The sequence below is a fragment of the Archocentrus centrarchus genome, chromosome 9 (assembly GCF_007364275.1).
Source record: "Archocentrus centrarchus isolate MPI-CPG fArcCen1 chromosome 9, fArcCen1, whole genome shotgun sequence".
NCBI lineage: Eukaryota > Metazoa > Chordata > Actinopteri > Cichliformes > Cichlidae > Archocentrus > Archocentrus centrarchus.
Window position 1 is genome coordinate 12,756,101 of NC_044354.1, and position 25,361 is coordinate 12,781,461.

Below are 25,361 nucleotides of genomic sequence, written 5' to 3' on the forward strand. Positions count from 1 at the left end.
TAGAAGATAGATAAAATGGCTGAATTTCATACCTTGAAGAAAAGCTTGGAATTCTCATCTAAAAGGCTGGGTTTCCACTTTGCATCAGCTGTCTGTACAGTCAAACAAGCAGTGAGGCTAATGAAAAGCTTAATATCTAAATGTAAAATAGGTTATAATTTGACAAGAGAGACAAACTCACCTGAAGGCTGAGGTTTTTGAGTGACACTCCAAATGACAAAGGGCAGTTTGGATTAGTGACCTGTCATTAAAAAAAAAAAAGAGAAAAATAAAAACTGAGCCTGCAGAGTGGTTAAGACTATTTATTCCATGATGTTATTGTTGTGGGACAAAAAAAAAATAGAAAAAAAACCCTGTTTTCTTCATTCATAACTTGCTCTACAAACACAGTTAAAGCTGAGACATGTATAAATTTGTAGGACATAGATAAAGTTGTCGATCACTGAGGTAACTCAGTTTGAATACTCACATCATCTTCGTAGCGCACGTGAATATTTGAGATCTTGACTTGCAGGTTTTTGATGACCTGAGTGACAAGCTTTTCCACAAAAGTGTCCTGTTTCTCGAGCTTGGGATTCTCTGTAAAATACAAACAGTTTGGAATATAAGGCTCAAAATGGCCTGAAGCTTTTCTCTATAAACCACAATTTGAAGGACCTTCAATATACATTCACTGCGTATTTCTGTACAATTGTCCTGGTACGTGCACCAGTAATTTAGCTGGGCTTAGCTCACATGACTCCCTGCTGAACTTTATAGATAACTAAATGTGGGGTGTTTTACAAACATGCTGAAAACATGTATGCTGGTGAGGCATATCATTAATAAAGCTGTGTATGGCACCTCAATGCTGTAAATTAAGATAAAACAGAGTCCTACTTGGCACTTTGAAAGCAGATATAGACCTATAAAAAGAATAGCTTTAGACAGACACACAATTGTGGTTAGAAATTCACATACACTCATCATGGAAATGTCACGATAATTTTGGGCTTTTACAGATTTCTTTGAACTGTTCTTCTTTCAGGGTGGAATGATTGTACAGCATACATCTTTAATGACTTTAAAAAACAAGAATTAGGTGCACAAGTTTGAATTTTTTGGGATTTTCTCTAATCCACGCAGATTCAAAAGTATACATCCAGACTCAAATATATACATAAACTCACATAATATACTTACAAAAGGATTTAAAAGTTCTATAATGTCTTTTAACTTGACAAGGTCAGGGCCTATTAACTTCTCATTAGTGATCATGATTGACTATTACTGGTGGTTTCTCTTTGCCAGCATAAAAAGGATTTGTTTGACAAATGAATTCAGTGAAGATCTAAGGTGAATTGCAGATTCACACAAGTTGGGAAGGTCTCTTGGAGCCATTTCTAAGCAACAAAGTTTCCAAGATCATCAGTTCAAGCAACTGTGCATAAGTGTAAGCTATTCATATGTGCCACCACTTTGCTGACAGAAAATCCAAATTGTTACCCTCAGCTGAGAGGAAAGTGGTTAGGATATATAGGCACAACCCACGAACCACCAAGGCTCAACTCTGCCATGAACTGGAAGCTGTGTAAAACACAGCGAAGCTTGTTTTACATCACCATGGACTAAAAGGATGCTGACCAAGAAAGAAGCCCCTGCTCCAAAATCAACACCTTCACGCTTGACTGAAATTTGCAGCTTCCCATATAAACAAGCCAAATGCCTTCTTCTGGAGGAAATTTCAATAGTCAGACGAGACGAACATTGAGCTTTTTAGCCACAATAATAAGAGGCATATTTGGAGGAGTAAAGATGACACTTTCAAACCTAAAATCTCTGTACCAACTGTCATGCATAGCATCATGGTAACATCATGCTCTGGAGCTTTTTTGCTGCCAGTGGTACTGGTACATTGCACAAAGTGGATGGAATAATGAAGAAGTACTACCTCCAAATTTAAACTTGTGCACCCAATTCCATTTTTCTTCAAGTCATTAAAAATATATATCATTCCACCTTAAGAAAAGAACAGTTCAAAGTAATCATTAAAAGCCCCAAATCACCATGACATTCATGCCCATGATGAGTGTATGTAAACTTCTGACCACAACTGTATGTCCAGTATCAGTTTTCTATATTATGGTGGGCATAAATAGTTAGAGTAACAAAAATAAGCTGTTCCAAAAGCAACACAGCACTCTTTCCCACTAAAAGGCAACTGTTGTGGTGGCGTGCTACTCACGAAGTGCTAACCCACAGATAACAGAAAAAGTGTGAAAAACGCTGTCTGCACAGGAACTTGCAGCCAGACAAACTATGACCATATGACATCAAATCTATGTGTGTGACTTTGTTGCATCTTTTTTCACTTTTCATGCTTTGTAGATTTTGCCATTACTTGTTTGTTTATGCAAAATTAACACAACTTTTCTATCGCCCACTCTTATACCATGGCTCAGATTTCCACTGACACCTGATAAAAACCTACAAGAAACTTTGTCATACACACAGATATGAGTAGCAGACAATGAGGACATCGAGGATATCTGCTACAGTCACATGTTTACACACAACATTCTTAAAAATCAGAGACAAATCCTGACCTTGCTCAGCAGCCTTCAACTTTGTCTCTTCTATCCGCTGTAGTTCCCTCTGACGAGCCTCCTGCAGCTGCTTCTCCTCCTTTTCCGCATCATATTTTATACCTGAAAGCAATGGGGCCAGCAAAATTTAGCATCTGCCAGTAGTATTATATTATAATTACTATTTTTACTGTAATACAATTAAAATGTTTTAATGTATTTTTGAGTCTTTAAAATACTGAACATAATAACATGAGTACTACCACTGTGTGTTTACTTAATGTGTTTATGGCTATTAAACACACTAATGTCTACACTGAGTACTTGGATCAATTTATTTATGGATTTTGATGCACACAGGAAGTCATCTTACTTGCTGTTGGAACTATAAGCAGGTAGACACCATCCAGTGTGGCCTCCACTGATTGTGTGTAGAGGTTCTTCCATGGAATCTTCAGCTGCAGACGTCCTAATCACCAAAAAAAAAAAAAAAAAAAAATCCAAATAAGAAGATCTTCTCTATCAAAGGTACTGTCAAATATGGCTGGTAATTACAATCTTACCTATATGGCCAGCTCTCACTTTAAACGGAATATCAAGCTGGCTCTGCAACAAAGCACCACAAATAATAAGCACATTTCTGTAGTGAATGTCAGGATGTAATGACTGTTGTTTATGCACACACTTAATTGCAACTTACCAAGGCATTTTCCTTTATTTCAAGATTTTTCAGCACAGCATCACCTACAGGGACAGGAAAACTCACGTTACTATGGAGTTCCTGTTTGCAATGCATTTTTAATTTAATTTCTTCTAGACAATTGTGGTTAGACCTGATATGTAAATAAACTAACAGTCCTCTTCAAACAGGAAGTTGCATTTTGTGACAAGGTTGTCATACTTTTTTTTTTTTTAAGTCCTTAGATGGGGACAATGGGTTTATTTTACAGAATAACAAAAAAGTCAACATGACTTAACAAAGTATAAAACACTACTGAGCAGAATGAAGTATAAGGTGCAGCAAAGCCAAAATGTAATCCCATTAACACAGGGTCTTAGGAGGTTATGATAAGCCAGATGGATTAATAGATGGTTGACGTGAAGCTCATAAAGAAACTTAGTCTAATCTAAAGAGCTCTCTGGACTTTTAGCTTAAAACAACTCACACTATGGCGCTTCTTTAATTAAAACCATAAGACATTATTCATAGACATACTGTGCATAGCAGGCATATAAAACAACCTGTGGAAAAAAAAAAACAACTAATACATCTGTTGATAAAAGAAGCAGATATTATGAAAAGGTTTCGTAGTTAATAGTGTCATTTAGTTACTAGTTTTACAAGTTGGTACAGGTTAAGCACGAAAAACCAATGTTCTAATTAGCTAACTTTTATACAGCGCAAAAGATTTCTTGGAAGGACTTAGGACTTATTGTGAGACATAACCTGGCTGTGTTAAAGGGTGTGACCTTGCTTTACAGAAACTCCCATGTATGTAATGCTCAGACTTGCAGGAGCATATCAGGGTAACATATGATGATTGATGTAGTCAGAAATTAACACTTTGTTTTTATCTATCTCGAAGCTGACACTTGACTGGACTGTCTCGTTCACGGTGAACAGCTTTAGCAGGTTTGAGGACACATAAACTGACACTAACAGCTGAGGAAGCCTCTGTCATACGCCTGGTAGCTAACGTACATTAGCATTTAGCCAGCTAGCCTGGAAAGCGAGCTAACCAAGTAAAATGGCTAACACAAGTTGAGTTACCTCCCCATATGCCAAGCTTTAGCTGCGAGCTGTCAAGGTTGACCACGTAGTCCCCTAAAAATCGGTTGAGGACATCTACAACCACGCTTTCGAAGACCATTGTGGCGTCTCTCTCATCTGTCTCTGTCTGTTACCATGTTTACATGCCGAGGAGGACTCGTTAGGTTCAACGTCGGATTAGGACGTTTTACGGGGGTGGGCGGTACCTGACGTCACCCGCACAGCTCATTACTTAAGTGAATTCTACTGGGTAAGGGGGACACCAGTTATTTAGTGGGCTAATTATAAACTACTTATTACCCATACCGTGGACTTTTTCAGGAAATTAGGAAAGGATACCATAGTCATTCCCCTCAGGGGGGGAGCACAAACCTCTGACAGTCCCCCCCCCCCCCCCACACACACACACACCACCACCACCACCTTTCCTTGCTTTCTTATTTTATTTATTTATTTTTTTAAGCATGGTATTGCAGTGGTTAGCACTGTTACCTCATATCAAAAAGGTCCTGGTATTAAGAAGATACCAGTCATGGGTTCACATCCACCCTGCCAGTGTGGCATTTGCATGTTCTCTCCATGCTTGCGTGGGTTCTCTCTGAGTACTCCAGCTTCCTCCCACATTTGAAAGACATGCATGAGGTTAGGTTAACTGTAGATTCTAAATTTGCTGTAGGTCTGAATGGTTGTCTCTCTGTGTTAACCCTGAGAAATTTTGAAGTAAACACATTTTTGAGAGTGTACACAGGTATGTAGGTCAGCTGCCTGATGCCTTTTCATTACGACAAACTAAATAAGAAAGAGGTTAGCAGAGAAAATGTGGGATAGTCAGGGAGATGAACAAAGCTGACAGGAGTAGTGAGAGGCTATGCATTCAGCAAAGAAAGAGATGGCAAAGCCAAAGAAAAAGGCTTATAGTGAGTTGTATGTGAGGCTGAACACTAAAGGAAGAAAAAGACTTTGTATCAAGGCATCTAGGCAGCGACATCAAGCTGGAAAGGATGTGCATCAGGTTAGAGTGATTAAGGACAGAGATGGGAACTTACTAACAAATGAAGAGAGTGCTGAAAAGGTGGAAGGAGTACTTTGAGGAGAGAGAGGAGGATGGATGGAGGAGAGTTAGTGAATCGGGAAGGTTCAGTGGTTTGGAGATAAAGTATGAGGCAAGAGTGAGATGGTTTGAATATGTGCAGAGGAGGGACAGTGGATATATTGGACAAAGAATGTTGAATATGGAACTGCCAAGGAGGAGGACAAGAGAAAAACCTCAGAGAAGATTCATGGATGTAGTGAAGGAGGACATGCAGAGGGCTGGGGTGACAGAAGAGGATGCTAGTGATAGGGTGAGATGGAGACCCCTAAAGGGCGCAGCCAAAAGAAGAAGTAGACGATTTTAAGAGGCAGTGTCACTGTGGTATTTTGAAAGGCTATGTCATCAGTATGAAATGCACTGGCTTCCTCAAAATGCCTCACTTATGTCATGGCTTCACTGGTCCACCATACAATAAGGCCTAATGCTGTTTCGGATTAAACTAATATCAGTACAAATGATTGCTTGGAATAATTTTAGTTGCTAGTATATGAGCAGAGACAACTGCTGCTGATTCAGTCTCTGTGGCTGTTTCTGAAATTAAGAGCCACAAGTTTCATGAAGTTAAGCTGTTGGGTAATTCTGATCAATATTGTGTCACACCCGGCATTGGCTCACTGCCTTTAACAACCGCACATAGCTAAACTATTCTTAACCTGTTAGTTGTGCTCTGCTCACCTTTCTTTTGAAAGGCATTTGTTAATGGTTGACTTCCCTCAGTTTGTCTTCTCTCCCTCTTGTTTCTTTCTTTTATTGTTTGATACCTGATTTAGTTTTCTTGGGAAAAGACATGACTCACAGTGCCTATTTGCAGTGACCTAGATGCCTCACATACATGACACTAAAGCTGTGCTGTTAAGGAGAGTTGGGTGTGGGACGGACTAAACCATTTTGCATCATTTGTAAAGGGTGAAAAATCAACTAAAACTTAAGGAGCTGATATCACAATATTAATTCAAGTTGATTTTCAATTATGTGGATGCAGTTATTTCAGGCTGCAAATTTTTGCCTGAATGTTATTTCACTGGCTTGTTTCTGGCATAAGACAATGTGTTTTATTGTTGTTTTAGGCTTTTTTTTGGCACTGAAGTTTATACATTTCGGTTGTTTTTGTATTTTATTTTTTACTGCCTATACTCTAGGGTCCTTAATATTTGTATTTTTGCACTGTGTGTGTGTGTGTATTGGCCAGGGCAATCTTGTAAAAGAGATTTTTAATGTCAAGTGTCATATTTTTTTGGTTAAATAACTGTTAAATAAAAATAAATAAAGAGAAGAGAACCTCCTCTTTGAATCAAAGTTCAATCACTCAACTGGTTTATTTGGACAATTTAATTATGACACTAATTACTTGAGAACAAAACACATAAATACATTAAAAAAAAAAAAGTCTTGCAAATGCCCTCCAGCCATTGGAGCCCTGGGTAGTACCTATGACTGTCCTTCATGATTTATTGGCAGAATGCTTCATAATTTTAAAATAGGGAAGCTGTGAAATGCAAAGCAGTGACAGCAAAGAAACATTTTAGCTGACTAAAATAAAATAAAAAAAGACTGAACTAACTGAAATGATACTTTGCATTTACAAAGCTAAAATACAATAAAAGCATACAGATAATGTCAGTTTGGTCAAATATGTCAGCGGAACAAACATTTGCATTAGGAAGCACTGGGGCATACTGTATATTTCTTGAGACTGGAATAGCTTCATGAATTAAGTGCCTTCATAAAGTGTTATGCATCCATCATGAACTTCTTAAATCTTACTCCTGAAAAATACCCCTCATTTTATAATTAAAAAAGAAAATAAATAAGCATTAAGAATAAAAAAAGAACAAAACAATAATAACTATACGGCCCTCTGAGGGAATTTAGAACAGCGTAAAGTAGGTTAGAGATTGATTTGTATATTAAATTTTTAAAGTACTGTAAATATATGGTCTGAAATGTCTTCCCTGAGGATTTTAAACAGAAGTTCAAATGACTGGGTGAAAGTTATATTAACAAACCTCTTAGACAGTTAAAATAGTACTTCAAGAAGACCTGACTTCATCACACAGTACAGCTTTTAATATAAATTACATAATACAAGAGTACAGCAGTATGGCTATATACACAGAAAAGAGCAAAGAGAACAACTGACAGCCCTAGGCTGAAAATTGCCAAGCAATTGCCTATTTGTAAATTGTAAAGACATCCTAAACAGCAACATTAGCATTCAGTGCAGACTCAGATTTCTGAACATCTAATGAATGCAAGCCTGAAATTCCCTCTCTGTTTTGATGTGCTGAGAAAAATATGTTCACGAGCTTGCTGCTAACCTAAATATTTTGTTATGGGTCGCCTCCCTTTTCAACATTTTCTTTTTTACACATTGTACTAATTACAAGACATCACAATATTATCATATGTAGATAACACATGCTGTGCTCGCACTGTGTTTAAATAAAACACAAAATTATTTTTCTACCTGTTCATTTAAAATAAGCAACTGAGACAGAGGTTTAGTGATCACTCCGATCACTGTTCCTCGTCTCAGAGTTCCAGCTGCAGCTTTATCCACTACTTTTAACCTAAGCTGCATTTCCAGTAGATCTTTCTGACTCAGCTCTGTGAAGTAGAAATCTTCATTGAAAACTGGGCTCCGGCAGTTCCTGATAATGGCGCTTTCCTGCTGCTGCAACTTCCCTGGTGTCAGGCACAGACTCACTGCACAGTTCAGGGTCTGTCTGTCAGTATCATTCCACAGGCCTTCCACAGACACCACACGTACTCTTACTGTGGAAAAGAGTGACGACATGCTGCTGGAGAATGTCGCGTGCTCAGCAGAAAGTCGCACTCTACCACGGCCCTGCAACGGAAGGACATGCTCTCGCTCAAGTCTCTCCTGGCACTGCAGAACATCCAGCGGGAAGAGGACTGGTGGAGTTAGGTTGGCTGAGTTTTTCTTCAAGCTTGATGGGCTGCTGGGTGAGGCTGTTAAACCCCCCCTCTTCCACTTCCCTCTGTCCTCCTTATTGTCAATTAATGAAGGGCAAGATACTGTACCCTTAAGACGGCCACTGTTTGGTGGGCCATAGAGGGAGGATTTGACACAATAAGGGGAACTTAGGGGAGAGGAATCACTGGAAGAAGGTCGCCATGTCTCTGACAGGCTCTTGCATAAAAACACTGGGAGAAACCCAGATAAAGATTTCTTGGGCAGGTGTGCCTCTTTTGTCAGCCTTGGTGCTGCAGTAGGCATATTTCTATCAAGCACGTAAACAGGGCGCTTTGAATGGAACAAAGACTCCTTCCTCCGAGTGTTGGGGCTCTCATAAATTCCAGCCAGGCCATAGCCCTCTGCAGAGAATGGCAATGGTTTCTTTGTAGCTTTCCAAACCAGTGATGTGTCACCATTCTTTGTCTTCACATCCTTTGTTTTTACATGAGTAGTGGCTGAAAAGTGGCTGCTCTTCGGAATCTGTTTTTGATTAAATACAAATGGTGGATTTTTCTCAGCTTCCACCAGTGGGCTTCTCTTGCAGAGCCGTGGAGGCAGGCAGAACTCTGGGATCTTGTCTGGGGTTAGGACATTGTTGTGCAGACTCTGTGAGAGGCTGGCTTTTGAAGGGAATGCAGTATCCTCCTCGCTCTTCCCCATGTAACGACTCAACTCCAGAGGAAGGCTCTCCATGCTCTCCCTGATCTTCTCAAGAACCCACATGGCTGTTTAATGTTGATTTAATGATGTGAATGTAAAGTCTTTGCTCCCAAATCACCCCTCCTGCCCTTTGGCAACAAGAATAAAGCATAATTTAATCAAATATATAAATGATAGAACAGAATAACAAACTTTTCAGAAGTAAAATAATTTTGCCAAATCCTGAAATGAAAAATATTTTCCTCTCACCTGTGAGATTGTGATGTGTCTTTCTTCAAAGAGAGAGCTGCCAGTGTGCCACACATGTGTCAGTGATGGTTTTTAAAGGGCGGTGGCTCTGCATGACTGATCTTACGCCCCCGCCTGCATTAAGCAACACTGTCTAAACACTGTCACTGACATACACAAGAGCGCACATAATAGACACAGAGTGATGAGCAGCTCAGCGTTTCTGGGTGGGTGGCAATGCAGACTCAGGAGTTATGATGTGCATTTAGTTGTGCTACAATGGTGTGACGTCAGCTTTGCACTAAGTCTAGACAATTTACATCAATATTCAAATGTTCCTGTTCTAAACAAAATGAAAAAAGGAAATGGTTACAGTCAGCATGGATATGATGCTCTAAATTACACAAACAAACAAAGTGCAAATTTAAAATATCTAGCAGAGCATTCAGAAGATGCATTTTTTTGACCCATGACCTATTTTGCAGTTTTAAATTGACCCAGATTTGCTACAGATTTTCTTCCTTTGCTCGTGTGCCACCTGTCCACCAAGTTTTATGAAGGTCAGCTTGGTATTTTTTGTGTAATTTTGCTAAAAATCAGACCAAACCACAGACATAAGGCCTCACATACTGTACACCAGACTAAAAGACATGACTAAACATTGAAAAGTATGCTATTTTGATCATGATGACGTATAATCGGCTTTTCACAGAGAGCTGACCTCTTGTTCAAAGCAGTTCAAAGATGAGAGCAGCCACCTCAAAGGTCCTCTGACCTTTAAACAGCTGGTAATGCAGACACACTCTAAACTGACCCAAAGTTTAAATGGTTTCAATCACTTTGTATTGTCATGTAGGTGAAACTCAACTAACTGAATAATGCTAGAATTATAAGTGAAGCATTGCATCTGGATGTAATTCTTTATATTTATGGGGTTTTTCCCCAGTTAATGAATACTTACTTATTGTAGTTTTCTATCTATAGTGTTTTGTGGTTTTGTCCATCCATCCATCCATTCATCCAACCATCCATCCATCCATTCATCCATCCATCCATCCATCCATTCATCCATCCATCCACTTCCACTTATCCTGTTCAGGGTCGCGGGGCGGGGGGGGGGGGGGGGCTGGAGCCTGTCCCAGCTGTCATAGGGCGAGAGGTAGGATACACCCTGTTCAGGTCACCAGCCTGTCACAGGGCTAACACAGAAAGACAAACAACCATTCCCACTCACATTCACACCTATGGGCAATTTCCAGTGTTTTGTGGTTAATTACCATATACAGCCCATATACAGCCCTTTGTGCAAGTAATTATTCAACCACAAGAGGGCATACATGTACCAAATATATTTGTGGTACTGTAAACCTCTCTCCGGTAAATACATGACTTATAGTTAATATTTTTGTATAACCTCATTAGCATTATAACACCTATAAAACAACTGGAAAACCAAATAGTAGTTAGATTTGCCCATATAGGCAAGCACACACAAAACATAGTTACACCTGACACATCTTTCCTTTACTTAATTAAAATTATCCTATCTTTTTGTTCTAGGTAAAGATTAAGTAAGAAACAACATCCAAACCTATGTGCCTGCCTGTATGAACGGAGCCTGAGTCTGTCTGTGTGACAACAGTGTAATATGAAGCTGATGAGTACAGTCAGTCTGGGGTCTCCACATCACCCAGGGGTCAGGAGGCTTTTTGTGCTAGTGAAGATCAACTTTATTACAGCAATAAAAACCCAGAGTGCTCTCTGTAATGGAGAGTTAAATGATTAGGAGTCAGAGGAGGACCTTGCCTTTAACTGTTGTCACAGCTCCAATTAATGCTAATGAGAGAATGGTACATTGTTGCCAAACGCACCATTGCTGTTGAGTGCATTAGTGTTAAAACCTTTTTGTTCTGGAGCACCACATTTCTAAAATAATAATTCATTCATTTTTACCTTGTAGGCTTCATTTTGTTAATTCGGTGTGTGGAACATTGAGTTAACTAATCAACCATAATGCTTTAAAGGTCTTTTCCAATATACACTTTTTATTTTTGTGACTTTCACTGTGAAGACTTTAATGGGTCTCAGACACAGAACCTCAAAGCAGTGTTCTCTTCTTCACGGCAATTTCTGTCTTTTATCCATTGATGCTTCACTGTGTCACCCGCCTTTGAAAGAAAAAAAATATATATAATAGTGAAATATTCAACACTTTCTCTTTAAGGCTGTGTGCAATCACTTTACATTTTAATTTATGCTACTGAAGAAAGCTGCATTTTATTGTTGTCTAAAGGCCTTTGACATACATTTCAAAAACAATACAACTTCAAAGTCTGAGTCTTGTTCCCTCTATTACAGTTAGAAAAGAGCTGAGTGACTTGACTGCTGCAGGGATGAACCAGCAGGTTCAAATCATCTGACTTACAAACCAACCTAATAATGGATAAAAAGAAAACAGACAATTTATTAAAAGTCATTCTGTGTTCTTGTACATTATTATTATTGATGCAGTGCATATCTTCTCCCTCTGTAACTTCATCCTGCTAACCCCCTGCCCAGGGCTAAAAGTGACCTTTTATGCCTCCCTTCTTCACAAGAAAGGAACAATGGAAACTTCAGCGGCGTTTCATGGAAGCTGACTCTTTCGAACTTGCTCAGTAAGAAAAATGGTTATAGACTTGCTGATTCAGTTCAGTTGCTCAATGCGGCAGAAAAGACTTCTGGTGCCTGGTGATCAAAGATCAATCAGACAAGTCTCTGTGTTTGTTCTACTCGCTCTTCAAAGCAAATCTTGTTCCTTTTTTTAAAGAATAAATCAATTTAATGTCTTTGCAGCTGAACTGAGTTGTAATGATTTAATCATTTTATCTTAGATTGTAAAACTGCGTACCTAACAATGAATGAAATGTGTTGCAAAGAGGATAACTTTGCAATATAGAGTGTAACAAATAAATTGTGTTTTTTTTTTTATTAGACTTCATTTGAGAATTCCATTTGTAGTTATATGGATGTAACAAGCAATATATAGGTTTATATATTGTGAATTGTGTCAAATATTTGGGCACATACAGAAAAAAAAGAAATGACACAAGGCACAATACAAAAAAGAAAAAACAAGTTAAATCTGTAATAACTGTAGGTCCTTTTTTTAACAATTTCACAGGAGCTGTGAGAGAAACTATCAAAATACATCTTTGCTTATTCTCATGCCAATAAACTAATAAAGTCCTGGCAGTTTTAATAAGTCAAACCTTTGTTATAAGGTTTTCTCTGTAACATTGCCAGTTATTATGTTTTGACATTGTGTAATGAGATTGAAAATTTCAAGTACAAACTCAGCAGGGAGAGAGCTGATGACACACTTGTTCATTTCCATTTCACTTTAATCTCTATTACTGACAATTCAAATGGGCCTGTATGAGCACTCATTTTCTTACAAAGCACTTAACCTCTGACAAACTGCTGAAGTTTTTTGGCCACAGAACTTCTTTGTCTGAACTCCTCAGAGAAAGTGAGGAAGTAGGGAAGTCAGAGAGGAGAAACAATGGGAAGGAGGCCAGAAAAGGTGCCCCAGTGACCTATTTTGAATTGATAATTAAGAGTAATAATAGCTAATAAGGTGTAATAATTTGGGCCAATAAAGATAGCTGGCAGATTGATGATGATGATATGAGCTGCATCAGATGACCTTGCTCTGGCGACAGAGCAGAGACAATACACTTCAGCCAGGGGGGTGGATTAAATTTGACCCTGGATCAGTGAATCATTGGGTAATTATTAAGGAGGAGTAGTGGGTTATAGGGGGCGATGGATGACGGAGATATGGCTGGAGGCTGAAGCGGAAGCTGTTTTTTATGAAAGAATAGCAGAGATCCTCTGACACTACGAGGATCAAACTAGCTGCATTTTAACACACATCAGAGGGACCGAGAAGGCTGGTGGAGGACTCAGTTGTGGAGTAGTGAAGAAGGACAGACAGACAGTGAAGGAGTCAGGTTGGAGAGGGAATGCGATATATTATGGAGAAAGGAAAGAGAACAAGAGTTATAGTAAAGTGCAGCGGTCCAGAGTGACCTGTCATTAGGACTCTCTCCCCTGACAGCTTCTTTCTGTCTCCAGGCCTGATGCCAGTACGCTAATTCCCCTCAGATGGTCTTTTCATTGGTTCATGCTGACTCCTGTCGACACGTGCCAGATGACTGTCCCCCCGTCCCCCATTTAAAGACCACAGCAATGAATATGGCAAAGCGACCACTTGATTAAGATAAGAGCAGATGAAGCCGTATGCCAGCTGCCTGATTGCAGTGAATCACACACACTGTTATATTAAGTTATCACATGGACCACAACTGTACTACACAGTCACTGCAGTAGATTAAAAAAATCCTTACAAAAGCACATATAATGTTTGTACATACTGTGAAAAATAATATATAAGACGTTTAACAGTTTTATATGAGGACTTGTTGTCATACAAGTGGTCCTCAAACTGAATGGTTTTTAGATAAATTGAATGAAGAGAGGGCATAAGAAATAAAATAAATAAATAAAATGCTTTTGTCTTCAATGAAAAATTAGACATTTTGATTCTAGTTTTAGTCATTGCCCTTATATCAGTCCTGTAATTTCATTTTTGCAATGGCAATAAAAAGTACACTTACAATTAAGTTAATTAAAAGAAGTCATGACTCTTCAAGAAGAGCTTTCTGGATTGTTAACAGTGACAAATTTTTGTAGGTTTCCTGATGAAAATAGGAAAATATGAGGTGGAACATAATTTCTGGGGCACAGCAGAACATTAATTGACGTGCCTAAAATAATAGAAATAATACAAACCCCTGTATAAAAGTTTAGTAGCTTAAATTTAACTGTAAAATTAATTAGCATATTTAATCATCCTTAAGTAGGTCCGTTGCTCCTCCTTTGCACTTTATTTCAGCACGTGTAATATACACATATATTTTAACAAACAATATGGTGTGTTTACCAATTTACTACTATGTATCCTATGGAGAATTGCTAGGTGGAAATATCATTTTTCCTCTCATTGCTTGCTTCCTTTGTTGCATGTTTACGTCATATGTGTGACTTGTTACATATTATTTCATGTTGTATCTATGTGCTGACGACCTGTGTACCCCACCCCTCGCCCTATATGACAGTTGGAATAGAGTCTAGCCTCCCACAACTCTGAATTGGATAATCAGAAGAAAATGGATAGATGGATCTATGTGTTGCTGTGCCTGTCATCTCTCCTTCATACCTGCTGGAAACCAGTTTGACCTCGGTGCAGATAATCTTGATATTTGTTAATTTTCACTCCTGTTAGACGACCTGTATGTTCACTCTAACAACACAAATCAGAACTCGGTTTCAGGGAGGAAATAAGTTTAAAGTTAGTAGTGCAATAGATACCTAAATACCTTACTCTTTGCAAATTCTCTTTTGAATTTTAGTGGCATATACAGGACATGGATAATCAACGACTTGTACATTTTCAGGTACAGCTCTCTTCACATTGCTTCAAGAGCTCAGATTATCACTAACAAGTTCTTTCTTTCTTTCTGAAGGCTTGAGAAAATTTTCCAGAAGTGGAAATCTTTCCCTTTTGCTTCCAGTGTTGAAGTCAATTTCTGCAAATTATGGAACTATTTGATGCATTTTAACTTTTAATAATGACATGCTCATTACATTTATTGGATTTATTCTCTCTTTAACAAAGAGTTGCTGTAATGTAGTTTCATACCTCTGGAATGGCTCTGCTGATATTTTTAAAGATCAGTCAAACTGTGGATGAACAATGAATCCTTGTATGGCAATTATAGGTTTAAAGAAATTGGAACAAATTTCTAAATCATCTGATGTTCCAGATATATTGAATAAAAGACTACTGTCTGGATCAAAGAATAATATTTAAGGCTTGCGTGTGTGCCAGTGTGCATGAGTAAGGAACAGCAGATGAGATTAATTAAGCTGCTCATCATGATGGCCTGTCCTCACTGATCATTAAGAGAAATGCATGTAGAATTTGCCACCCTGGCCCCTATCAAGTATGGGTAATTACCACTAATGCATCATCTTCTATTCAAGATCGCAACGTTATGTTTCAGAGGGTTGACTGTGAAACACCTCTGACCCAAATGTTTTATTCATTAACATGACTCATTTTATTCATTTTAAACTCACATTTCACATGTTGAACCATTTTTCCTGAGTTAAGAGTTCGCCCATATTAATTCCAGGTATGTCTTTATCAGTGCTAAAATTGATTCATGTGATATCATACTGTGTTGTTCAAATTAAAAATAAAGATATACACTGTCAAAGCTGTCCTAATGGATGCATAGATAATCTTTTTTGGATTTAGTCTTTGTCATAAGTGATCCGTGTTTTCGACCATATTTATAAGTTCTTTTTTAATAGCCTTTATTTAAGCCTCAATTTTTGGGAATCACTGTGCTACACTGGGGTGTGCGGCTTCAAATAAGCGCACCTGTGCTTACTTAAACATGTCTGAGGAAGAAGTCTTCAGCATTCAGTTATTACATATACAGTTCTATTTACAGAAGAGTCCTTAGTTATCATTTTTCTGTCTTTTAATACTTGTTTTGTGCTTTTTTTAAATGAAGTGAGCGGATTTGTACACAGCATACTCGTTTCTTTATTGCTCTTGGAACACAGGAGACTCGATGATTATTTGGTTTTAATTTTGAAGCGGGAAATAAACATGTCAATTTTAAAAATTTTATTTAATGTAATTATGCCGCAGTTTATTTGCATTATGCTCCAAGTTTAAATTTATATCTACTAAGCCTATCCAAACATCCATTTTCTTCCGCTTATCCTTTTCGTCATAGCATATTGCTGTTTTTGTCTCAAAGTGAAGAAAAATTAGTAGTGCGCTTGCTTATTTTGAGAAAACTAAAAGATTCAGTCAGTTCAGCTACTTTGTAGAACCACATTTTGACTAAAATCTGTTTCTTATTAGCATATAAAACAAAAACACACAACCAAACCAGACATTATTTTTAATCTAAATTATAACCTGCATAGCAGGTGAGACACAAAACTAATAACAACAAAGATTTGTTTCTCTATTTTACTACTTGCTCCTGAGACTGAAAATCATTTAACATATGCTGTTAAATGCTTTGACACAACCAGCACAGTTTCTGCTCTTATAAGATTAAATGGCAAAAAGACCTCCTATTACCCCGCACGTAAACACATGTGCACATTAGGGGATCTTATGTGATATTATGATTCCAGAGGCATCTAACTCCGGTGTTGTGAAGACAGAGGATCATGGAGGGTAGTAATGGCTGCATTATTACTCCTCTTATTGTGTCTTAATTAGTGGCATTTAATTATGCACTAATGCAGTGAGGACTATTAAAGACATTGAGGCCTGCTGATCAGGGAATTAAAACAACACACATACACTTAAACCCACACACACGCACACACCTACAGGCAGAGGCACACTTTTCACACAGACAGTTTGGTTGTGCAGTAGAAATCTCAGTTCCCTTTAACTAGAAATTACAGACACCCTGCAGAGAAAGTGTGCGTATGTGTGTAGATGCAACTGAAAGTAAAGAAGAGGTGGTGTGGTAGAGACAACTAAAGAGAAATGTGAAAAAAAAAGCAGGCATATAAAAGCATGAGGATGGTGATAAAATAAATAAGAAACGTGAATGTGGAAGGAAAAGATAAGGGTCATCTCTATTAGATATATTCTGCTCGTTAGTAATGACACCCAATAGATTTTAATTTTTTACTCCCACGCCTCTCCTCCACTAGTGCATCTCAATTATTTGTTCAGAGGCTGGTGTGACAATAGTGTCGGCTGTGAGACCCTTTGGGATGCTAAACAGGGGACAGGAGGTTAAATATAAGTCATTTTCAGTGGGCTGAACCTGGGGCTTTGTGTTGCTGTAGAGGGGAAGCTTCAAAGCTTCACTTAAACAGAGCAAACAAAAGAGCAAACTTGATCCGATCTCGCTGCCTGCTTTTGAAGTTGTGAAGCTGCTGTCCAAAAAGCTGCCTGCTCATATCCATCTTATGAAGATCATACTTGGACAAGGCATCAGCACATGTACACATACCACATGTGATTCCTGTCATAGTGCTCACATTTGGATATATGTGAACACATAAGTGTGAACTATGGAAGGTAATAGTCAGACTTTGTTTTTGCTATCTTTTTTTAATGGGCTCACACATGCACGTAAAACTATGCGCTTCAAATATAGCACTTACACCACGTATTGTGATATCAAGGATAGTTTTATCTTGTGACTGTGTGTTCAAATATTGAGTTTTGAATATTCTTCGGATGAGTTCAGAATGAAAAAAAGTAAAAAAAAAAAATGCTTTTATGTCATTATGTTTTGATCCCTTAAAAAGATGTTCAAAAAATACTTACCATGTCCCATAGTTAAAGTCAAAATATAGATTAAATATATATTTAAATTAATTAGAATTATTTAAATAAAGACTCTTTAAGAAAAACAGCTAGTATAAAAAGTAAAAAATAATTCTGACTATTTATTATGCATTTAACAGAACTGGTGGCCTGTGAAGTGACCTTGTTGTTAATGCTTCCTGGTATAAATAGGATAGGAGCACCAAGTATTGAAATATTTAATAAAGCTGTGTAAAGAAGTAGCTTCATTATTTTCACGCCCTAAAATCTGAGAAATTGAGTAATAAAAGCCGGGACCTGAAAGTCAGTTTTCACTGGTGTAAAAGAATTCCGGAGTCTACTGGAATTTATCTTGTTCCTCACTTTTTCAAACACAGAGCTCCCCAAAAAGGTGTGCAAATGAAAAACAATTATTCAAATAACTACAACATGAAGGATGTGGTTTTAAGTTCTTTATAAATATCTTCAGATAAATAGTGTTATAATACAAGCATAACATTTTCAATGCACTGCTAGAGAACACACAAAAAAGTGCAACAGGCCTAATTAAAAATCACGAAGGCCTACTTGTCTTTAGCCGGTAGGCCTGCCTTTGATTAAAGTAAAATAAGTAGAATAACAGCAAAAATCATAAACAGAGCAGTTGGTTTGCATTTGGAAATCATTTCAGACTGTTTTGTCTCCTAAATCAAAGCTTTCTTTGGGTTTAGCGTCTCTTCTCGTCTGATTGTATTTATCAGTGCCACATTACAGTATGTGGTAAATGCCCTCACAAATTGTGCAAATAAATCATGATTTCAATCAACATGAGTCTAATGAAAAATTCATTACACAGCACAATGTTAACCTTAATTTTACAACGCTCTTACAGCTGTACTTAAACTATAAGAAGTCTCTGATAGGTCTGTCTTATTTCATGTAATCTCAATGTCTTTCTTGCTGTATTTTTTTTTTTTTTTTTTTTTTAAAAAATAGCCCGCAATTTACCCGGTTAGGAAAGGAGGAGGGCCGGGTGTAGAGGGTTGCCTTTTCCCTCTAGCAGATCGCTTTTCTCCATCAGTGAAGACGGTGAGCAGATTTGGGACGGGCCGGACTGCAGCCCCGTCAAACCCGGCACGGGACCCAGGGACGGGGTGGGTTTTATTGGCACGGGAACGGCTGGTAGGGTTTGCCCGTTGGCATTGTGGTACAGGCCCTTGGCTGACACGCTGAATGGCGCGTACTCTGATGATGCTGGCACAGACACGCCACCCATGGACTCTGACAGCATACCGACGTGTGGCCACATAGAATTGACCATGCTGCTGAGCTGAGGGGGCACAGGGTAACCTAGGTGGTGCATGACCGAGGTGAGGGGAAGCCCACTGGCCATCACACCCTTGTAGTCCCGTCCTATAATGTTCTCTATGGCAAATGGGTGTTTAAACCCGCCAGGCTGTGCGCAAGTGATGCCCCCGTAACCCTGAAAGTGAGGAAGACGACCCACGCTTGGCGGAGCGGCTGAGTGGTCGTGGTGGCTGGATGCTGTACCCAACTTGCTGCCAGGGTGATGATGGTGATGATGGAAATAATGCATCATTGGGGAACTCTTGCAGGTCATATGCTCGGCACGCAGCACCTTGAAGCGCTTCCGTCTCCTCAGGAAGCTGCCGTTCTCAAACATGTCACCGCAGTCCGGATGAAGAGCCCAGAAGCTGCCTTTTCCTGGCTGATCAGGCCGACGGGGTATCTTGATGAAGCAGTCGTTAAATGAGAGGTTGTGCCGCAGGGAATTTTGCCATCTCTGGGTATTCTCTCGATAATATGGAAAGCGATCCATGATGAACTTATAAATGTCACTCAGAGGCAGCATCTTGTCAGCTGAGTTCTGAATAGCCATCGCTGTGAGTGATATGTAGGAGTATGGAGGCTTCTGATCGCTGTAAGAGTTTTTCCCTGGACGAGGCATAACTGGTTACGCTTTTCTTGAAGTTTAAATTCTTAAATAAAAGAGCTTTTAAAGTTTTATTTTTTTTGAAGGTTTTCGTTTGTTTTAAGCGGCTGACTTGGCAGTCTTCACATCAGTCTCCATCTGACTGATCTGCTCCAAAGTTCTGAGCCATCAGATTATATTACCTGCGTTATATTAATAGTGAAACCCAAAGGCCCGTCACACAGGTAAGATCCTCGAGAGTCTCTTGCGTCCGAAAATAAGTTTTTTTTGTCCGTGTCTTTGTCGAATGAAGCCTTTGAAGTCGTGCGTAAATGTCAAATCTCCGTGCGTAAAAGTTGAGAAGTCCTCCGAGTTGCGCTTGTTTCCGTGGCGCCTGAATGATGTGAGAGGCCAGTTTGGTTTGCTGCCTGTGTGTGAGATGTGGCTCCTCTCTTCTTGTGCGACGCTCCCACTCGATGAGCGCCGTTTTTGTAAGACCCCCGCAGGTCGTCAGCTCTATTATCTATTATCCAGACACTCAGGGGACACGTCAGGAGAGAGCAGAGGGCTGTGTGTGTGTGTGTGTGTGTGTGTGTGTGTGTGTGTGTGTGTGTGTGTGTGTGTGTGTGTGTGTGTGTGTGTGTGTGTGTGTGTGGTGGGTCGGTGTTTAGGGGGGTATTTAGGGGGGTACAGAATGGAGAGGGGGAAGAGGAATGAATAAAAATGAGAGGAGGTGCGTTAGGCACATGCCTTTGCGTCTAATTTGTTGTTTACCAATCAAAGAGAACTCACATAAAGTGTAAGAGGACAAAACTGACAGTTTTTAACAGATTTGAACATCTAAACTTCGTTTGAAGGGGTGGCTTGTCTCTGAAGAAGACAGCAACATCAACCAAGGGCTTAGTGGCTTCCTCTCTGAGCCTAAATGTGACCTTTGACCTCCCCTGCAAAAACAGAGTTTTAACACAATACCATAAGTCCTGCAATGTTATAGTGTTTAAGAGCTCAAAAGTTTCACATATAAAGCCTGCTGTGTCATCTCTGAGGAAAAGGTCTGTGTGTCTGTGCTGATGATTGAAATAACTGTAGCAGAAAATGTGGATTTGCATTAAAATCCACCCAATTTCAGTCGTGGAAATAAATAGTAAAGGATGGAATATATAAATACAGCATCTTTGTTAAATTTGCTCGATTGCACTTTCAGACTTTTCCAACAATAAATCATGTCTTCCTTTGCGCACAATCATCAGTGCGCTACTCTTCTGCTCTCAATTACACCAGCTCGTTCGCACAGCAACACACAAAAAAACACACTGAGGGAGCGAGCGTGTGTGTGAGAGAGAGGCGCTGTTGTTGATTAATTGCTGAGAGGGGAGTCCGGCGGCTGTCTGTCTGTTCAAACACTCTCTGGTGAATCCTACAAGGATGTAAACAAACTTCATCCCCTGCTCTGAATTCTGTTCAGCGGAGAACAACAAAAGCCCCCCTCCCCGTCATTTTTTTTTTCTCTGGCCAGGTGTCATGACTGGGTCCTTGACGGCTCCTGTCTTCCTCGGTGCCCCGGTGGGCCCTCGAATACATTACAATAATTAAGCCTTCCGTGATTTAGCCTCCTAAGAGAGAAGTCCAACAATGTAATTAAGGGCAAGCTTGCTGTATTAGGTATGAATATTCAAAACTGTGTCAATTAATTAGCCGGTGTATCACTCCCGTTATGTCTTGGTCCTTCAAGCCCACTCAAAAGGTCAACTGTGTCAACGGAGAGCATATTTTAAAGACATTATGTAATTGCAAAGAAAATTACTTTTTGGTCCCACTTTGCTTGACGACGAACGAACATTTTAGGCTGTATATTCATCGCTAAATAAAGACAGTTGATGCTGCGCTTGTGTTTTTTTTGTTTTCTCTGAGCCTGAAAAATGAGATTTAAAACTCCGAGGCCCTCAGAGGCCAGGGCGGGTAAAAGCATCCTCTTAAAACGCCCGGGAAAGATCAATATTAAATCTGTTTTCACAAAGGGGGCCGTTAAATAGACACCGTGGCTGATCTGCATAACAAAATTAATTAGGTAGTCTATGGCAGTGTTCGGCTGCACCCAACTCCTGGACAAATAACTAGTTGTAAAGCACACCTTCTGGGCATATGGAACATATGCTGGAATTATCCTTAATTGACTAATTACATAAATTACTCATTAAGTTTACAGCACATCAATTATAAAAGATGTATCAATTAATTTTGCATAAATTACAAGCGGCACGCTGCACGAAGAGGGTGGCGGAGGGAATGAGGGTCGTCAGGAGGGGGTCTTCTCTAAGGTGGAGAGTTTATGTGTGTATGTGCGTGCGTAGGTGTGGGCGCGAGTGTGAATGACGGTCGTCTGTTTGTTTCCAGTCTCTAATAATTATTTGTTCAGCTTAAGGGCAAAGATATTCCTTCTCTGTCTCCCTTTCGCAAAGGGAAAGTGTGGGGGTAATGGCAATTATACTAATAATAATAATCTTAAAGACCTCTCTCCAAGTCATAAGGGGCGCATCGTCGCGGAGAGAGCCATTAAAATCAATTAGCGCGGCCTATTGTTTTCAATGGAAAATTAAACCGGTTTAGGACTGTAGCGCAGACGCTGTAAGGCTCACTTGTGTGATGGGGAATTATTTAGAGGCAAAATACGACAGATCTTACAATTTGCCCATAAAAGAGCGAGCAAGGGGAACATTAATGGATCAAAGCTGCAATGTGTCCGCCTGTTGCCTTCTCAGCCCATGAGGCGGTGTTGGCCTTGAAGAGTCGTTCAGTCAACTCAGGTAAAACTGTCTTGAGGTCCTGTTTTACAGTAGCGGATTTGATACAAAGAACCATCATTATTTGCCAAAATCTCTGACTTCAAACTTCCACAGTAGCAATGTAAAAACTATCACTACAATAAAAACAGCTTTTGTTTTTTAGTCCGCAAGCTTTGTAATCGGTCCGTCACTTTTCCTAAACATATCCATACAAGCTAAATACTCAGCTTGCACCATCATTTTGAGTCTGAGCCAACAGACACTGGGAATGTTACAGGAAATCCTAATCAGAACTTGCATTAATGCTGTTTTTCTTTTCTGCTGTGACAAAATTCCCTGTGAGCACAATTTAATCTAATAAAACAAAACAGTTTGAAAAGCTACAAAACTGATAAATGCAATTTCCTGCAAACAAAGTATATCTTTAAATTAGTTTCACTGAAAGGGCCCAAACATTGCACCAACAAATTAGCTTTGATTCCAAGGGATTACCAATCATGTTTCCAGGATGGGCTTAATATTTGCCCATCATAAATAAACAAATGAATAAACCTGGGATGGAAACAGTTATGATGGGCATATGCAAATGTACCCTCCTTGTTGTTGGTGAAGAAAATACAGGGAAGAATTTTGATATTTTTCATTTTCTTAATTAATTCCAAGGTCCTGGTGGTCATTAAAGATTCACTGAAGAAATATTATAACCTGGTCCTGCAAATGCAAATAGTAGATACAGGCTAGAGCAGGGCAGCAACAATATGCTGCTCAGGTCTTGCCTATATCTGCTCTTGTGCCTCTGTCATTGTGAACATTACTGTAAATCCTGGCACATTCCTTGACACTAGACTGGATCAAGCTAAATCTGCCATTATGACTTATTCATAATGAAGCAAAAAAAAAAAAAAAAATATTTTCACTGTAATGAAAGCAACAAGGGGAACTCAACATTTTTGGCTCTTGCACACCTTTCGCATCTTACCTTACCCTTCATCATAATTCACATCTCCATCTTCTTGGAGTGTTGGTTTCAGTTTCAGTGACTTCAATTCAAGGGAAGGAGCCTTCAGCCACTGCTGAAGTTGATCTTTTCATATTGTTTAAGTCCTATAACACAGACCTTTCAAATTCCCTGTATAAATTACTACTTTTAAAGAGGTTGTAGTCTGTAACAGGTGCATAGATTATCTAGGAGTTCTCATTAAACAACCATACAGAACTTCACTGACCTTCTCTCATATTCTTCTTCTTTGAATTATCTTCATACTGAAGCCCTCATCTTTTGTTAGCCACAAAAACAAATTAATGCAGATTTCCTTGTTTTTGTAACCCTTTTTTTTTCTCCACATAGCCATCTCACTTTGCTGATGACTGATATTCATAACTTGTCAGCTGTACTGAAAGAATATCCATGTGGCTAAACAATCCTTTATAATAAAGACAGTGACCACACTTTTGTCGTTTCCCTTCCAGCTCTGTTAGTTATTCATCAGGATAAGAATCCATACAAAAGCTCATTTCAAATGCCAAATGTATCTATCTATCTATCTATCTATCTATCTATCTATCTATCTATCTATCTATCTATCTATCTATCTATCTATCTATCTATCTATCTATCTATCTATCTATCTATCTATCTATCTATCTATCTATCTATCTATCTATCTATCTATCTATCACTTTGGTCACTTTTTATTTCTAAGGAAATAATCAATAACCTTTATTTTGAATAGTGGATGTCATATTGATTACATCTGGTCTGAATTTTGTAAGAGCTCTTTTGGCGTTAGGGACAGCGCTCTAACGGAGCTTCCATTTAGAGCAGAGTATTACTGCTTTCACCACAAATGGAGAACCAAGATGCTCACAGTAGTGCTCATACTGCCTGCTGCATTAATACAGTTAGGCCGCCATGGATTCCAATAAATGTGGTATTTGAGCTAAAAGCCATATGAAAAAGACACACACAGATAAGTGCGCGCACACACAAATATATTTGTGCTTGATCTGGGGCATTGTATGTAATGTAGTGATGCATAAGCCAGTTTGCTTTTTGTCCTTTAATGGCCTGTTATAAGAACATAACCACAATCCATGCTGATTTATTTGGTTATTCTATTTTTGTTACTCTTTTCAAGAACAAGATTTGACATTGGCACAGTATAGCATGATTTTCCAGTTTTTTCTCAATTGAAGTCTACATATAATGAAAGATTGCATCACCAACATGGCAAAGGAGCACAAAGTTCCAAGTTAATAAGCAGAAATGGGTCGAAGATGTTAATGTTGTGACCTTTCATTACTTTTAATTTATATTTTGCTTTCATGATCCCAAATTAAGCTGTGTTTAGTTTAATTATCAGAAAGGAAATGGGGCAAAATGTTTGAGAGAGCCTTAAGAGTTAAATCCAGTTGCACCTCGAACCAATGATAAATTGTCTCTTTTAAATATTAAAGTTTCAGGATTGGCTCACTTCCTATGTGCGTATATGTGTGTGTGCGTGTGTAAAGGAGAGAAGGTTGTTACTCACAGGGACATCTTTCAGGTTAATTAAAGTGCTTCCTGTCAAAGCACGCTCGTACCAGAAAGGTATTGCAGTGCTCTTTGGCTATGGTTTTTATCATATTGCGGCATTTTCCTCCCCTGTGCACCAGAAGTGTGAAGGTGCACAAATTAAGAATAAACCCCACCAGCAGTGTGCTGTAATGTAACGCTGGAACGCTAGGCTGCATTCATCATTCACTATATACAGTATGGTCTCATCCGAGGCTGTATGAGATAGGATAGGGATGTGTTAATGTGTACGGAGAGGAGGAGGGAGCGGGGGAGGGGGCCTCCTACCACCGCAGGGTGCGCGGTTGAATCACCGAGCGCGCCTCCGTCGGATCTCCTCTTCCTACCGTCACACCCACTGCTCGGTGTTGTGGGTTCACCCCGTTGA

The 25,361-nt window shown here is 39.1% G+C and overlaps 3 protein-coding genes across 6 annotated transcripts in view; all 3 read right to left on the reverse strand.

Moving 5' to 3' along the window:
- vps13a (vacuolar protein sorting 13 homolog A) overlaps nt 1–4,537 on the reverse strand; it is a 42,514-nt gene extending 37,977 nt beyond the window's left edge. For all 4 annotated transcript variants that reach the window (XM_030736999.1, XM_030736997.1, XM_030737001.1 and 1 more), the window contains exons 1-8: nt 4,336–4,537; nt 3,265–3,308; nt 3,128–3,170; nt 2,938–3,033; nt 2,586–2,687; nt 470–579; nt 182–241; nt 33–92 (exon numbers count right to left, since the gene is read on the reverse strand). In XM_030736999.1, the coding sequence (XP_030592859.1) occupies nt 33–92; nt 182–241; nt 470–579; nt 2,586–2,687; nt 2,938–3,033; nt 3,128–3,170; nt 3,265–3,308; nt 4,336–4,435 (615 nt within the window). In that variant the 5' untranslated portion in view covers nt 4,436–4,537. The remainder of the gene's footprint in view (nt 1–32; nt 93–181; nt 242–469; nt 580–2,585; nt 2,688–2,937; nt 3,034–3,127; nt 3,171–3,264; nt 3,309–4,335) is intronic.
- A 3,255-nt stretch (nt 4,538–7,792) lies between these two features.
- LOC115786147 (C2 calcium-dependent domain-containing protein 4C) lies at nt 7,793–9,131 on the reverse strand. The gene is made up of 2 exons (XM_030738193.1): nt 7,896–9,131; nt 7,793–7,804 (listed from the first exon to the last, which is right to left on the reverse strand). Exons 1-2 carry the CDS (start codon nt 9,129–9,131, stop codon nt 7,793–7,795), a joined length of 1,248 nt encoding a protein of 415 aa, XP_030594053.1.
- Nucleotides 9,132–18,715: 9,584 nt separating this feature from the next.
- Nucleotides 18,716–19,672, reverse strand: foxb2 (forkhead box B2). The gene has a single exon (XM_030738368.1). It carries the CDS (start codon nt 19,670–19,672, stop codon nt 18,716–18,718), a length of 957 nt encoding a protein of 318 aa, XP_030594228.1.
- Nucleotides 19,673–25,361: the final 5,689 nt, after the last annotated feature.

What these genes read in the sequence shown, in the direction of transcription:
- LOC115786147 (XM_030738193.1), bottom strand. Translation starts at nt 9,131, where the DNA reads ATGTGGGTTCTTGAGAAGATCAGGGAGAGCATGGAGAGCCTTCCTCTG.
- foxb2 (XM_030738368.1), bottom strand. Translation starts at nt 19,672, where the DNA reads ATGCCTCGTCCAGGGAAAAACTCTTACAGCGATCAGAAGCCTCCATAC.